Source organism: Nycticebus coucang, chromosome 22, assembly GCF_027406575.1.
Source record: "Nycticebus coucang isolate mNycCou1 chromosome 22, mNycCou1.pri, whole genome shotgun sequence".
NCBI lineage: Eukaryota > Metazoa > Chordata > Mammalia > Primates > Lorisidae > Nycticebus > Nycticebus coucang.
This window is the reverse complement of record NC_069801.1, coordinates 35,950,428-35,967,795: the sequence shown is the minus strand read 5'-3', so window position 1 is coordinate 35,967,795 and position 17,368 is coordinate 35,950,428. Positions and strand designations below refer to the sequence as shown.

General features: G+C 37.8%; 1 protein-coding gene across 6 annotated transcripts in view; it reads left to right on the top strand.

Moving 5' to 3' along the window:
* FOXJ3 (forkhead box J3) overlaps positions 1 to 17,368 on the top strand; it is a 174,665-nt gene that overhangs the window by 150,999 nt on the left and 6,298 nt on the right. For 5 of the 6 annotated variants that reach the window (XM_053576410.1, XM_053576412.1, XM_053576409.1 and 2 more), the window contains 4 exons: positions 3,253 to 3,427; positions 8,198 to 8,614; positions 12,173 to 12,274; positions 13,565 to 13,756. In XM_053576410.1, the coding sequence (XP_053432385.1) occupies positions 3,253 to 3,427; positions 8,198 to 8,614; positions 12,173 to 12,274; positions 13,565 to 13,756 (886 nt within the window). The remainder of the gene's footprint in view (positions 1 to 3,252; positions 3,428 to 8,197; positions 8,615 to 12,172; positions 12,275 to 13,564; positions 13,757 to 17,368) is intronic. The other variant, XM_053576413.1, reaches the window with a different exon arrangement.

Genomic DNA, 17,368 nt, shown 5'->3' with positions numbered 1-17,368 from the left:
TTGGTCTACTTTATTCTGTCCTGTGTCTAAGTGAAAAGCAGTTGGGCTGGCTTCAAACAGTCCTCCTGCCTCAGCCTCTCAAAGTGCTGTGATTATAGCATTTTGGAGGCTGAGATAGGAGGATTGTTTGAAGCCAGGAGTTTGAGACCAGCCTGGGCAACATAGTGAAATCTTGTCTCTACCAAAAACAGAAAAGTCCCTGTATGCATGCTGCTAGTCCAAGCTATTTGGGAGGCTGAGGCAGGAGGATGGCTTGAACCTGGGAGTTGGAGTTTACAGTGAGTTATGGTTGGGCACTACATTCTTGTCTGGGCAATAGAGCAAGACCCAAGGTGGGGAAAATTTATCCAACTCACATGGATTGAGATGGTTTTATTACACAGACTTCATAAGCTGAATAGCATGGTGTCAACAATGTAGACATTTATGGGAAGATGAGCATGGGTTATATGCGAATACTGTGCCATTTTATATAAGGAACTTGAGCATCTGTGCATTTCAGTATCCTGGGTGGATCCTTGTAATTAAATCTCTGTGGATACCAAGACACATAATGGCAAATTTTAAAATTTCAGAAGTAATCACTCATACAAATACTTTGGCAGAAGTAAGTTATAAATAAAGAAACACAAAATTAAACTTCCCTTCAGTAATACTAAGTGCCAGAAGATAATGCATTTTATGTAGAATTTTGAGGGAATAGGTTTGGAATAACAAATGTGATGCCCAGCCAAAAGTTTATTTGTGAAGACAAGAGAAAGACATTCTTTGATATGCAGAGTTTAGAAAGTATCCTGCCCTGTTTTCATGTGTCCTTCCTGAAAAAATGCTACTTAACTGCTCAAGAAGTGAGTCAAAGTAAAGACCCAGTAATGAAGACATCACGATACAAAAAGACTAGTTGGAGCATTGAAGCAAACCAAGCAAAGATTTAATGATTTTAAGCTGCTATAATTTAAATCAAAAATCTTGACCAAAAGAAATCAAAAAAACAGAGTCCAATATCAGAAAATGTAATAAAAGGGAAAATTAAAGGAACATTTATAGAACTAGATGACTGAATAAGAACTATCGTGTTCATTTTGCCAGTAAGTGTAAGAAGTTTAAACTCCTCTGTAAAAGCTTGGGGTCAGGTAGGGTGGTTCATGCCTGTAATCCTAGTACTTTAAAGGCCAAGGCAGGAGGATTGCTTGAGGCCAGGAGTTTGAGACTAGCCTGAACAAGAGTGAGACCCCATCTCTACAAAAAACAGAAAAATTATCTGGGTGTGATGGTAGGCACCTGTAGTCCCACTACTTGGGAGACTTAGGCAGGGGAATTGTTTGAGCCCAGGCATTCAAGACTGCGGTGAGCTCTGATGACACCATTGCACTTCAGCCTAGGTGACAAGAGCAAGACCCTGTCTTAGATAGATAGATAGATAGATAGATAGATAGATAGATAGATAGATAGATAGATAGATAGATAGATAGATAGATAGATAGACAGATAGACAGACAGACATTGTAGATGGCTATTTTCATTTAACAAGATGTCAAGCAGATCTTAAGCAACAGTGTTGGCAGCTGTTGGTTGTGTTGTTATATGTTCGTAGATTGAGCCTTTAAGGCCACAGTGAACTCACATGGATTGAGATGGTTTTATTACTTATGCAGACTGCATAAGCTGATCAGCATGGTGTCAACTTCCTGCATCTATGGGACATTGCCAAACAGAGGACCAGATGACAGACTGCACAAGTAGTGGGTTACTTTGTAATAAAGGAACAAATTCCATTGTGCAGCTAAGCAGTACCTGTACCCTAAGGAATAATACAGAAAGTTCAATGTTTCACTTATCCAGGGTGATAGGTAAGAAACTGTTTCTTGGCGACCACCTGGAAAATAGAGAGGTAGATGAGAAACTGCCCCATGGCCACTTCCTGCAAGGCACAGGGAAGACACATGAGAATTTGCTCCTTGTAAAATCACTTGCCATCCCATGTTCCAGGATAATTATAGGGTGTTCCACCAAGGCTTAGGTCATCGTGTCATGGAGCTTTGCCAGTGTGGCTTTTGTGGTGACATGTGACCTTACTAGAGTGGCAACGGTAAGTCACATTTCCATGTAAAATTCATATTTTTCCATATTATTATTGACTCTCTATGAACATCATTTTGAATGGCTGTGTAAGTTTCCAGTGTGTGTTCATGCCTTAATTCTTCAAAACATTAAACAAATGGTAGTTTATCACTGTTTCATATGATTGTTAAGAAATTCAGCTGATCATTTTTTATTAATTTTATTTCTGGTTTTAATGTTTTCAAAGACCCCTCTTGTGTAGCTCAAAGACCTGATCTATTTTGTCTTCCTTAGAATCTACTTTGTTTTTTTAACCTCTTCATTTGTCATGCCTCTTTTCTCTTCAATTCATTAAAAACAAATTTCCCACAGGGTGCAGTTGCTCACGCCTGTAATCCCAACACTCTGGGAGGCCCAGGCGAGTGGATTGCCCTAGCTTAAGAGTTCGAGACCAGCCTGAACTAGAGCGAAACCCCATCTGTTTAAAAAAAAAAAAAAAAAAAAGTGCTGGGTTCTGTTGCGAGTGCCTGTAGTCCCAGTTACTCAGGAGGGTGAGGCAAGAGAATCACTTGAGCCCAAGAGTTTGACGTTGCTGTGAGCAATGACACCATGACACTCTGCCAAGGGCAACAAAATCAGACTCTGTTTCAAAAAAAAAAAAAAAAAAAAATTCCTAAAAATGAAGAGTTAGGCTTATTTAATTAAGTTCCTTGTTGCTTTGAGCAGTGCCATGTATCTGACTTAAAATACAGTATTTGAGTTTATATAGTTAAAGATAAATTGGATAAATGAAAGAAATGTTAGTAGCTTCATAGAATAGTGAAGTTTGAGATGAAATTGCTACTATTGAAATCTAGATAAAGATTCTACAGAAACTAAGAGGATTCCAATCCTAATTCATCACTTGCATATTCTTTGCAAGTCATTTAACCTCTCTGAACTCTTTCCCTTCCTCTGTGAAATGTGGAGGTTAGATTAGATTTCTATAGTTCTTTAAGAACCAAGTTAACGGTTTTGCTGTCTGTCTTTTCTTTATATGTACTTAACTTAGCAGAGGATGGGAAAGCCTCTGTAGAAAAGTTATTTCCTTTGAATTTCAATGTTGGCACTAATGTTTTCTATCATATATTTTATGTAAAAACAAATTATAAATACAGCCATTGAATTAGTTGTGTTTTCTTTTAATGTTAGGTGACAAACCATCCAGAACCAGTCTCTCAATCATTAACTCCTCAGCAGCAGCCACAATACAACCTTCCAGAACGAGACAAGCAACTACTTTTCTCAGAATATAATTTTGAAGATCTTAGTGCCTCATTTCGGAGCCTTTATAAGTCAGTTTTTGAGCAGTCACTTAGTCAACAAGGTGAGTTTTTTTTAATACCTTTTCTATAACATGGATTTTTTATTGAAAAGAGGTTTTAAAATTATTTTCATACAGCAGCTATTTTCTTAATCTCATAACATTATCATCACAATTTTAATTGGATGATCATATTATGTCCTGGGCCTTTACTATGCTGTGTATATATTTATATCATAGCACAAAAATGGCAGATAAATTTCATTTTGTGTACCAGTTCAACTTGATTACTAATCCGTGTTCTGGAGCATTGTGTTGAGAAATTCTGACACTGCATCTATGCTACATAGAAAAGACTGCCATAAAGTATTTGAGTAGTGAATGTTGCACCACAAGAATAGATGTGTCCTACATTTATTCTGGCTAGTAATAAATTCACATTCCAGTAGCTATTTCTTTAGCAAATAAATAGCTCCCTTTCTTTAGCAAAGAAATAGCTACTGGAATGTGATCACACCAAATTGTGATTTGTTTTTTTTGTGTGTGTGTGTGTATGTGGTACTTAACAGGTGAATGTATAAGCTAGATAAGGTTTTGGTTATTGTTTTACACATATACTTAAGTCAGACTTTAATACTAAAAGTGATTTTAGTTGAGGTGCAGCATTGCATCCAGCCAGATGCTAGATTGTTGCTATTGTGTGTCTATGTCCCATTAGCTGCTGGTTTCACTTTAATCAGACACATGATAGGATCAAAATGTTGCATTATCTTTTCTTTGCAGAATACTGGTCTGAAATTAAGAATTCTGTCAAAGCATTTCCTAGTTACTTATTTGGCAGATTTAATATGTTTTATTCTTTTCCTGCTACTATAACAAAACACCTTAGAATGGGTAATTTATAAACAACAGAAACTTATTTTTCATAGTTCTGGCGGTTGGGAAGTTCGAGATCCAGGGATGTGGCAGATTTGGTGTCTAGCAAGGGCCCGTTCCTCATAGATGGCACCTTCTAGCTATGTTCTCACATGGAGCTGAAAGTTGTGTCCTCCTGTGACACAAGAGATGGCAAGGCAAAAGGGACTAGCTAGTTTCTTTGAGCCTTTTTATGAGGGTGCTAATCCCTATTGCCTCCTAAAGATTTCACCTCTTAATACCATCACCTTGTGGTTTAGTTCCAATAGATTAATTTTGGAGGGACACAAAACATTTAAACTGTAGTACCTTACCTGTTCACAGAAGTCAGCAAAATATACCAAAATTCCTGTTCTTCTTCTTTTTTTTTTCATGGGGTATAATGTGCTGGTTTTATATACTAGTTGAAATATTTTCATCAAACTAGTTAACATAGCCTTTACCTCATTTTCTTAGTTATTGTGTTAAGACATTTATACCCTACACTTAGTAAATTTAACATGTACCTTTGTAAAATGCACCATAGTTTTTTCTTTTCTTTTCTTTTTTTTTTTTTGAGACAGAGTCTCACTATGTTGCCCTCAGGAGAGTGCCATGGTGTCACAGCTCACAGCAACCTCAAAACTTTCGGGCTTAAGCAGTTCTCTTGTCTCAGCCTCCCAAGTAGCTGGGACTGCAGGTACCTGCCACAACGCCCAGTTATTTTATGTTGCAGTTGTCATTATTGTTTAGCTGGCCTAGGCTGGGTTCAAATCTGCCAGCCTTGGTGCATGTGGCTGGTGCTGTAACCACTGTGCTACAGACGCCGAGCCAAAATTTCTGTTCTTAATGCAGTTTGCATTTAATACTTATTGTTAGCCATGAAAGTTAGTATTACATACTAATGCTGTTTATATTGAGAGATATTAGGCCAGGTGCAGTGGCTCATGCCTGTAATCCTAGCACTCGGGGAGGCCAAGTTCGAGACCAGCCCAAACAAGAGTGATACCCTGTCTCTAAAAATAGCTGGGCACCGTGGCAGGGCACCTATAGTTCCAGCTATTTGGGAGGCTGAGGCAAGAGGATTACTTGAGCCCAAGATTTGGAGGTTGCTGTGAGCTATGACACTACAGCACTCTACCAAGGGCTACAAAATAAGACTCTATTTAAAAAAAAAAATATTGAGGGGTATTGATGGTATATGTATGAAATGATTTTTTATATTTAGTCTATGGAGTTTAAGATTCATATATTCAAATTTTGTGTTAACTTTTCTTTTACGTTTTGGAATTAGTAATTACTTCGTAGGGAGAAATTTTGAAACTGTAAAATCTTGTTCCCTAGGTTATTTTTATACATTAGTTTTAGCATCGTTGCTATTTTTTTACCTGATAAGTTATTGCATTTGTTGAAAATGTTGATTTTCTTTCTTTCTTTCTTTCTTTTTTTTTTTTTTTTGGTTTTTGGCCGGGGCTGGGTTTGAACCCGCCACCTCCCGCATATGGGACCGGCGCCCTACCCCTTGAGCCACAGGCGCTGCCCTTGTGTTAACTTTTCTATGTATAAAAGCAACACAATCTTGGTTATGATAATAGAAAAATACTACCATCAAAATAACAATGGTGACAATTTTTGAAACCTATAATTCCATTTTCATCACACTATAACAAAAAAGAGCCTTGATAGGAATTCTGGGTTCTATTCCAGGTTCTACCAAAACTAAGTTAACTTTATCTCTCTGGACTTCAGTGTCCCCATTTGTACAGTTAAGATGATTGGACTAGATCAGTGGTTTTTCAGATTGTTCTCTTCAGAGCCCTTGGCTTTTACAAAGGTATTTTATGTTATATATCTTTTTTCAATTTTTTTTTTTTTTTTTTTTTTTGCAGTTTATAGCCGGAGCTGGGTTTGAACCCGCCACCCCTGACATATGCTGCCGGCACCCTACTCCTTTGAGTTACAGGCGCCGCCCTATGTTATGTATCTTTTTTAAGAGATAGGGTCTCTCTCTGTCACCTAGACTAGAATGCAGTGGTGCATTCTAGCTCACTGCATGGTACCATTATAGCTCATTGCAGCCTCCAACTCCTAGGCCATCCTCCTGCCTGAGCCTCCTGAGTAGCTAGGACTATGGGCACACATCACCAGGCCTGGCTAATTTTAAAATATTTTGAAGAGATGGGGGTCTCACCAGGTTGTTAATTGAACTTCTGGCCTCAAGCGATCTTCTCTCCCAAAGTGCTGGGATTACAGATGTGAGCCACTATACCTGGCTATTTTATTTTATTTATTTTTTATTTTTTATTTTTTTGCCGGGGCTGGGTTTAAACCCGCCACCTCCTGCATATGGGGCCCGGCCCTACTCTATTGAGCCACAGGCGCCGCCATGGCTAGTTTATTTTATGTAAAAATAATTCGAGATTGAAAATGTTGATAAAAATGTTGATTGAAATATTGTTTCCTCTCTCAAAATGCTGGGATTTTGGCTGGGCACACTGTCTCACACCTGTACCCCAATACTTGAGAGGCTCAGGTGGAAGGAACATTGAGGCCAGGAATTTGAGACCAGCCTGGGCAACATAGTGAGATTCCTGTCTCTATAAATATAAAGTAACAAAAATTAACCAGAGGTGGTGGTGCACACCTGTAGTCCCAGCTACACTGGAGGCTGAGGTAGAAGGTAGATTGCTTGAAACTGGGTGGGAGTTGAAGGTTACAGTGAGGTGTGATCATACCACTGCAGTCCAGCCTGGGCAATGAAGTGAGAACTTGTCTCACTAACACCAAATAAACAAAACCTCACAAAACTAGTATTTTTTTGGAAATAGATAATGAAATTACTGCTTTCTTTCATTTTAGTGTAATAACCCTATAGATTCTCTGTAAATGATAGTTTTTCAGGGCCAAGGCAAGAGCTTCTATTAATTCTTCTACCTATAAAAATTTAAGTTAAGGTTGTTTTACAATGTACTCAAATACATTTTTACTATTAGAGACATGATAATGTTACCTTTGTTACAAAGTTCAATTGTTTTGACTGACACTATCTTGTGAGATTTTCTTTTTCATTTAATAAAATTTTTAAACATTAGGCACTTCCAGCCTAATTACCATCATAGCAGCTAGCATTTACTGAGCTCATCCTGCATCTTGTACTTGCACTATGTCATTTAATCTTCACAATGACTCTATGAAGTAGGTGCTGTTATTGTACCTTTTATGCTTGACATAATTGTGTCACTATATGTAAGTGGCTGTGCAGAGACTTTAATCTCCTTTGCAACATTCTTAACTACTAAACTGTATATGTATTAGGAATGTTTCATAAGAGTAATAACAAAGAGTAGTAGAGATGAATATTTGCTTTGCTTAGTCTTAAGGATCCTAACCACTTTGGGCTTAAAGTTTTTAGAGTAGTCAATAATAAGAGATCAGAAATAACTGGGCTTTATTTCTCCCTCCTTCTTCTGTCAAACCCTTGGTCTTCATGCCTGCAGAGAACCATTCTGAGTGTTAAGTCAACAAACACCTTTCTCACTTTTCCCCTACCATTTATTTATCTTTGAATATTCAACTCAGTTATTGTCTTTTCAAGAAAGGCTTTCTTATATCTAGAGTTCCTTCCTAGCTGAATGGGCAAGGAGCAAAGTTTCCATAATCCTTTGTGTACTTTTGTTTTAGTACTTATGTTGTTAGACATAATCTTGTTAAATGTCTACCTCCTCCACTAGACTATGTGCTATTTGAGGGTGGGGAATAATGTTTCTGACTTTTCTCAGTAACCTCAGAGCCCCGTGTATAGCGAGGCTTGTCAAACTGAACCTATGTTACTTCTTGACAATGTACACTTTTGCTCTGTAAATAATTTTGCAAATGTTTGTCATAAAATACAACCGAAATCTGACCATAAATGATCTTACTCTTTCTGGCTGTTTTTAGGTTTGATGAACATCCCTTCTGAATCTTCCCAGCAGTCCCACACTTCATGTTCCTATCAGCACTCTCCTAACAATACAGTGAGCACTCACCCACACAGCAACCAAAGTAGCCTGTCCAACAGTCATGGCAGTGGCCTCAACACCACAGGCAGTAATTCAGTTGCACAGGTCTCACTGTCCCATCCCCAGATGCATACACAATCATCTTCACATCCACCCCATCGACCACACAGTTTATCACAGCATCCACAGCGTCCCCAGCACCCAGCACCGCACCCACAGCAACATAGCCAGCTCCAGTCCCCTCACACCCAGCACCCCTCTCCACATCAACACATACAGCACCATCCGAACCATCAGCATCAGACGTTAACACATCAGGCACCCCCACCCCCACAACAGGTGTCCTGTAATTCTGGTAAGTTTTTGTCTCCTGGCTTGTGTTTGGCTAACTATGAATTAGGATCTATCCTTTGTTATTTGGGTCTTATGTAACATTTACTACTCAACCCCCTTTTCATCTGTCTCCTTTTGTATTTCCTTGCTGTAATCCTGTAGTTGTAACTCATTTAATTCATAGATTAACCTGGAGACTTTCGTGATGAAAATTTATTGTGGCAACACAAACACACCAACTCTTGTGGGTTTTCGTTTTAACTCATTTTGTCCTTTTGCCCATTGGAAGTATTTTCGTGAACATTCAAAAGAAGAATGGAGTCTGTCTGCAGTCTCTTGTGATGCCGTGTGGTATAGAAGAAAAGAACATAGGTTTATGTCGGTATATTTGAATCCTCATTGTGGCTCTTATGATCTTGGGCAAATTGCTTAACTTTTTTAGCCTTATTTTCTCATCTACATAAACGGAACTAAATTGCCATGGTATACAGTGTTGTCAGGATCATATTGAAAATTGAGTATGAAATGCCTCGTATTTTGTATTTAAGTATTCATGAGTGTTCCCCATCTTCTTTTCTGTGCTTATTCCTGCCAAGTATTTCATCTTAAAATGATAGATTGTAAAAGGAGAAAATGTTCTTCATGTCCTGCTTTTAAAAAAAAAAAAAAAATCTGTTGATTTTAAGATAGATCTTGATGGTTTCTGGCCAGCAGTCTGTGTACTTTGGAACTTCAATGCCATGGACTTGAGTTAAACTACAAGGTGAACGGGGACCCTCAGAGTTATGCAAAGAACAAGTCCTTATCTCAGCTGGCCTGAATGTTCATTTACCCACTATGTCACTAATGAGACTTTCATCTTGGAAGAAAAATTTCTGAATACTAGCCAGTGCTAGTTCTTTTTCACCAATTACAAATGGATTTTGGTTTCAGGCACTTAGACTATGGTCAGGGAAACAAGGTTTAAATAGTGTATACTGTCTCTTATATTTTGACTTTGCTATAAAACTTAAATATTTCTGGAACTGTTTTATAACTTATTTATAAAATGGAAAAAAATAATGGCAGTTTTTTGGGAGAATTAAAAGAGATTAAAAAATGCATAGACATATACTTGAAATTTAGTAATTCTTTGGTAAGTGTTAATGTCACACACCTCACAATTTTTTTTTTATTAAATCATAGCTGTGTACATTAATGTGATCATGGGGCACCATACACTAGTTTCATAGACCGTTTGACACATTTTCATCACACTACCTCACAATTATTTATTAAGTTTTTTGGAGCCTTAACATTTGAAATTATAGCTGTCTTTATAGTATCTGTTGTTTTACCAACACACCAAGAAAAATTTAATGCATATTTTGAAGATAAATAGATATTTTAATTTTTGTTTACCAACTGATTTTGTTTTCTTGGTTACTAAGTAGGTTCTAGAATAAAATAGAAAATTGTGTATAGTTCCTGCTTTGATGGAATATTTTCTAAACATCTTGATATGATTTTTAGTATGCCTAGAGAAAAGTTACATAATAATAGAGTTCAAATTCTTTTAATATTAATCCAGTCACTATTGCCTACCTTTAAATATATTCTTCAGAAATATAAGCCTATTCTCAGTATGATTTGGGGGATTGACTAATGAGTAGAGATTGAGTGTCGATAGAAGTGATACCTTTCTTTTCTTGAAGTCAAGGGATTTCCAGGGGAGAAAGAAGTACAGTTAGAGTTGCAAATAATTCCTCGTATCCTTTTATTGGTCTGTTACACAAGTGGTAGCTTGCCAGGGAAGGAAAATAGACTTCCACCTTGAGAAATTAGGAATAATCGTTGTGGCTATGACAGTAATTCGTCTCTGTGAATTATACTTATCATTTGTTGAGACTAAACATGTTGTCTTTGACAGGAAAGGAATGGAGGAAACAGAATGGAATGGAACGAACAGAAGTTGAATGCCCATTATGTACCAGGCAGCTTAGATTCATTATCTCATATTATCCTCCCAAATCAAGTATAAGTCACCATATTTTATAGATAAGAAAAATGCAAATCAAAGAACTTAAGCAGTTTGCTCAAGATCACTCACATTAGTAAGTGGTAGAACTGAGTTTTATATCCTGACTTTGAAACTTGTAACACCAATTATTCTAAAAGGACTAAAATTAGCAGACATTAATTGAGAGGGCAGGGTTTGTTCACCTACTCTCTGTAGTTGGCTTTATTTTTATTGGCCAAGTCAGCATTTATTAATGGAGCCTCCTTGTTCTCCTACCTCCAACAAAAGAAAATTAGTTGTGACAAGAGTACCCTAGTTCCCTAGTACATAATTCTATGTACTACCCTGGGCCTTTTGACTACCTGTGTTGTGTTTACCTCAAGAGATCTAGATTATTGTTATCTGTGTGACTGTAATCATATAATTCCATTGAACCTTGATTTCCTTTTCTGTGAAGTTCTTCTTGTACTAGAGGATCTGAGGCTGGTAGACTTGCATGTCTGTGGCTTGTTGGGGCATTAGTTTAACACCCTCCACTCCAAACAAATTTATTCCTAAATTGTGAGTTGGTTGAGGGCAGGATCATGTTGTCTCTAGTTAATTTTCTATTTAAAAAACTTATAATTGGCAGACTTATATTAAATGAAATAGCCAGTAGTTGATACAGCTAAGAGTTGTCTGTGATGTAGCAAAAAACTCTTTTCATTACTTCTTACCTTCACCCATCCAGGGGTGATCCTACAGAGAGTAACTTGGCAATAATCAGCACTATCTTATTGAGGGCAACTCTTGCCACATGGCTAATTGACCTCTCTGCTGACGTATGAACTATGAAAGTCTTAAATTCTTCTGATGTTATATCAGATGATAAAATTCCTGACTAGAAATACCCAGACCTGGATTCATCAACATTTCTTAACAGATGTCTCAGCCCTCTTCTTCACTACTTTGGCATGAGGCCTGTGTTAAATTTCTGTCTCCTAAGGTTGCCTTCTAAAAAAGATCTACTCTTACTATATGATCTAATCTACCTACTTAAGTAGTACATTAAATTATCCTGTGCATTGCTTCTAAATGTGAACTTGTCTCTATTATTTGTGAAGAACGTATCTTTTAAGGTCATAATACGACAGGAAAATGAACTTTATATAGGGGGAAATGTATTATTTTGTATGACTTTTCCTCCTTGGTCATTTATTTGTAGTATACAAATGTAAAAAGCTGTATCAACTTTGGCATTATTCAGTGATGTGGCAGTTTGCAAGCTGGTGCACACTGGGAGGTTAGAAGACCTGGGTTCTAGTTCATAACTTTAGGTTCATTCTGGTAATCTTGGCAAGTTAATGCCACCTCTTTGGGTTCACTTTCTCTTTATTTGTAATACGGAGAGAAATAATACCCTTCTGTCTGTCTCAGAGCAAATTGCCCCAACATATGATGTTATTGGTACAGATTCCCTTGTAAGGCTGGACAAGGATAAACCAATATCAGGAATAAGGCCAGCTCATTATCTTCCTTTACCGTACTTTCTTACCTTTTCACGATCCAAGAACTATAGTTTTGTCAATATTACTTTTACAGGTGTTTCAAATGATTGGTATGCAACACTTGATATGCTAAAAGAAAGTTGTCGAATTGCCAGCAGTGTTAATTGGTCAGACGTAGACCTTTCACAGTTTCAAGGTAAGTATTGGTTCCTTTTGACATACAACTAAGTGCATAATGATCCTGTTTTCTCTGGTAGGTAAGTTACTTTGTAGTAGAAATAAACCTGTCCTTATATAGTTTCTTTTGGAGTTGGTGGTATGCTTAGAAATACTTTGTGGAGTTATGCTGTAGGTAGCTCTAGCACTCAAGTAACACTGCTTGCCAGGAGGAGGTAAAGCTTAGCTGCTTGTGGGAGCCTAGATAGAAGCACCCACATTGGCCCTTTGTGGCAGGCAGCATCTTCTTCTGAGCCCCTTGGTTGGCATCTCCTTCCCCCAACTCCCTGGGGTGAGGGCTGGTTTACGAAAGTAGCTAGAACTGTTTGAGGTGGCCTCAACTAAATCCAAGTATTTTTCTACTATTATTTCTCTCTCTGGACCTCAGTAACTACCTCCCCTCCTTGCCACACTGTCCCCTTGTGCCAGACAGATGGCCCTTTCAACTCTCTGCTTTGGTGTGAGAGTAGGGCAGTGGTGGCAGTAGTTATGGGTCAGGGGAGCCGGGGACAGAGGAGTGGGTTTTGGAGTCAGAAGGCTTCATCTTTAACTGGCTGTGACGCTTCCATGCTTTGGTTTCCTGGTTTGAAAATTGGTCTTTTGTTAAACATGCTTCCCAACCAGGATGGACTAAGATGATGACCGTAAGACATTGAGGGTAGCTTTGAGTACTTAGGAAGACCTAAGCATTCTTTGCTGCTGATGTTGTTACCCTATGGCCTGGCTTGGGATGCAAGGGTGGGGTGTCACAGCCTCTGGCAATTCTTTGCGTGTTTTCTGGCCTCGCTAGCCCCCATGCATCCTTGCTGCCCTCTGCTTTGAGTCCCAAAATCTCCACACCCATCCTTCTCCCATCCTGGCCTCCTGTTACCACCCCCTTGACCTATGGGAGTTGAGCAAGTAAGTGCTGAGTCTTGAGCCTGCTTTCTTCACAGGTCACTCTGCCCCAACCCAACCTGCCCTACTTCTACCCCAAAAAAACAAAACAAAAAACTTCAACACTTTGTAAAATTCCTAATAAAGTATTTTGGCCAATCAGTGTAGCAGAGGGTCACAGAAAGGAGTTCTGAAAGAAATTTGGCCACATGTGAAAGAATTGGGCTTGGAGTGATTTTAAAATATCATTCTTCATCACGTCATCAAATCACTACCATAATTCAGAATGAGCCAGTGGAAATTTTGAGGGCTGGAAAAAAAATAGTTATTTTTCTATTTTCCTTGCAATATTTGCAGAATTGTGCTGATTATATTTCTAATGATTTCCTCCTAGGTCTGATGGAGAGTATGAGACAGGCAGATCTCAAGAACTGGTCTTTAGATCAGGTTCAATTTGCTGATCTCTGTTCTTCTCTTAATCAGTTCTTTACACAAACTGGCCTTATCCACTCACAGAGTAACGTGCAGCAAAATGTTTGTCATGGTGCCATGCATCCAGCAAAACCTTCCCAGCACATTGGAACAGGTGTGTGCTTAGTTATCTTCTTGATTTTCTCTTTTTCTCTTTCCTATGACATTTAGTAACTAAGGCAACTTGATATGTTGCAAATAGGACAGTGATCCGTTTACATCTTTTTATTTGTAAGAAACCAATGAAAGTAAATAATTTGTGTGTAAGGTATAACTTAGAAAAATTGGCATAGACTGTTTTTTTTTTTAGGATTTATAATATATGACTATTTACAATTAACTTTCCTCTATGATTCTTGATGTTTTATTAAGTTATCAAACAGTTGAATGTCGTCTTATAGCTATTTATGTTTTTATAAGAACATAGGAATAGGTTCTAATCCCATAGTTTGTCCCTTTCAGGGTATATCACTTTCACTTTCCAACTTGCCGTAAGTCCTAAACCAATTGTGCTATTTCCTTCTGTTCTTTGTCCTTTGTTTCTCCTTTCCTCTTTTCTTCCCATGTTTAGTCAATTTCTTTGATAAACCCATCTCTATTTTGGTCAGCCTTGAAAGAGCTCTAAGTGAATTTAAGTAGCTTATTTGTACATGACTAGTCTTGGGTGTTTGGAAGTATCTGTGTTACTTATAGATTATTGCCTCAGGCCGGACAAGTAGAAGAGGATATCTGTTGTCTAGAGAGAAGGCTATCTCAAAAGGCCCATGTACATATTACGTATTAGCCAGTAGCCCCCACTTTGGTGAACTTAAACTTTGTGACCTAAATTTCTAAGAAAGCTCCATGTGTACCTTTTGGTCTTGGAACTAGGTATTTTGGCCATGCAAAAAGCACTGTCCTTCTGCTCATGTCCTATGTCAGAGGGGGCAAGTACCCCTTCTAGATTCTCTATGGACTGAAAGCCTGAGTTATTTTCTTGAAACCCTTTGTTCCTAGACTTAACTGGTCATTTGACCTTAATTATTTGGTTCTCATGTTCTGTGATTCTGTTAATTTTTCTGTCATCTTTCCTTTATATTGTCAGGGTCCTTTCTTAGTACTGCTCTAGTCTCATAGCCTAGCAAAGGTAGAACTATAATTTACAGCCTAGCACAGGTAGAAGAACTATAATTTTTCTCTAGGGTTTATTTAGCTCTTCCAACTTTGACTCTCTCCCCCTTGTTCCTTTCCTTCTGCCTCAAAGGCATTTCATCCAGGCCAGGCCTGCCAAGCCATGCCTTTGACAACAGTTTTTCTGTGAACAGTCCTGTTACCCCATATGTCCATCCTTCATGCCCACTAATGTCTGTTTTTAGATATTCAGATTACTTCTTAATATGTCCATCATGTTTCCTCTTATTTCAAGTGCCTCTTTCTGTCATTTTTTTCTTTCTTACATCCCTATGTATTAAATCCATTAAATCCATATCTCAGTTACCCCTCATAAGTATATCCTAGTAATTCTTTGCCACATTTTCTTAGAACTGTAGTATAAGAGGATACTTCAGAGAGAGGTTAATTTTATCCTTTTATTTAACAGTTAAGGAAATTATGGTCCAGAGAAAGAAAGTAGCTTGCTTAAAATTACAAAGTTTATTCAGGTGTAGATCTTGACTTTCAGAAAATAGCCCCTTCAAATCTTTCGGGTCACTCTCATCTTTAAGACTCCCCCTTTTGGTGAATACTTCTTTAAGGTCTGTAGGGACTCCAGAAATTAGTAGTATGTTAGTGTGGAAGGGAGAAGGAGAAAAGGGTGTTAACAGAACATAGTCTCTTACTCTAAACCATTTTACCTATGTTTATAATTTAAGTCTTCTAGCAGTGCTCTTCTAATATGATACTCTATTTAAAGGTCATAGATATATAGATAGGTTTATGTTCATTCAGCGGACATTATTTATACTGTTTCTGTGCCTGGCTAAGTATTAAGCACTAGGAATAAAGAAATGAGTCCAGAATAGCCCTTATCCCAAGGAGTTCACCACCTAATAGATGAGACAGGTCCATTAAGAAGTGCAGTATATTGAGGGCTACACTTCTACCGGAGGGTGTAAGTGCAAGAGAGAATTCACCGAAGGGGGTTTAATTCTCATTATTTATGATCTTGTCCCCTGCTCTTTTTTGAATACATGGGGTGGCATGATGCACTTACCCAGGGCCTTGTACTTACTGTTTCCACAGTCTGGAGTGGTCTTTTCCCAGAGGGACCCATGATGTAGATCTTCATCTCATTCAAAATTTTTTCTTCAAAAAGCACTTACTCAAGGGACATTTTCCTTGACTATCCAGTTTAAACACACCCAATGAAGCACGCATTATCTCCTTCATCTGCTTTTTATTTTTCTCCATAGCCTGTCAACATACTATTTAAATTACTTTGTTTGTCCTTATTCTGTATCCCTAAGTATGTGCTCCAAAAAAAAGCAAGGAGTTTTTCATTACTATATCCCTAGTGCATAGAGCTATATCTCTCTTATGTAAATATTTATTGGGTAAAAAGAGTCTGCTTTCAATAAATAAATTGTACAATTAGATTTTTAATTCTCATAACTACATTCTAAACATTATAGGTTTTTCAAAATCTCTGGAAACTACACTGGAAGTTAATTTATTACATAGGAAGTCAAAGACACTTCAGTCTCCATATTTAGAACATGGAGAAAAAACAAGAAATAATAGGAATTTCTACATGAAAATAAATGTTAGAAATGTGGTAGAATTTCAGAAAGTTAAGGCTTTGTAATGTAGATTGTATTTATTCCCACAATCCTTTTCTAGTTTCTACCTCTAGTTCCTACCTCCTACCAAGAAAAATGAAAAAAGAAATATAAAAAGGTTAATCTCCAACAAAAATCAGTTATATCTTTTGATTGTGACTTCAACTCTAAGTATGTGTAGACTAAAAGTTAAAAATTTGTAGGATTGAAGCTAAGAAGTTGTTAGTGTGTAGCCATGAGCATATTACTCTGAATGACGTGGCCCCTCCAGGCTGGTACAGTCATTAGAGTACACAATCCATGCATGTGAAAGCTGCTCAGCACGTGGAAACAGGATTGTTTCCTGCACAAGAATATTAGAGCTGTAGCTTAGTATGACTTTTCTCCTCACTTTTCTTCCGAGGCCATCAGGATGGTTAGTTGGTCAAACAGTTCAGTTTTGACTGTAAACTTTACTATAAAAAGGCATGTTATCTTGGGAGGCTTTGACTGGGGTCAGAAGTCTTAGTTTCTGTGTCTGGTTCTGTCTCATTTCCTCTCTGGCCTTGTTTCACCATCTACATAGACAGAGGTGGGGTTGGAATAGATCATCCCTAAGGCCGTCTCAAGTCTGGACAATCTGGCTTTCCATTAGTAGGTAAAAGTGTGGGAGGAATGAAGTACAGAATGCCCTAACTTTAAAAAAGGGGGAGGATTTTTCTTCCTGTTTTAGTTTCCTCTGGGAAAATTGTTGCTGTGTTATAGTTTCATTACAGTATTGCTAGATTTCAAATGTAGTTTGTGCAAAACACTAGAAAACCTTAGAGAAATAGATATTCCTTCCAGCACGAACCAGTTTTATGGTCCTTCTTCATGAGTTATTGGGGGAATGGTCATGATGTTTTTTCCATCCCTGTCTATTTTGCATTATGATACAGCTTAATTGACATTTTGGAGGTATTAGAGTTGATGGCTCCTCTCAATGAATATAT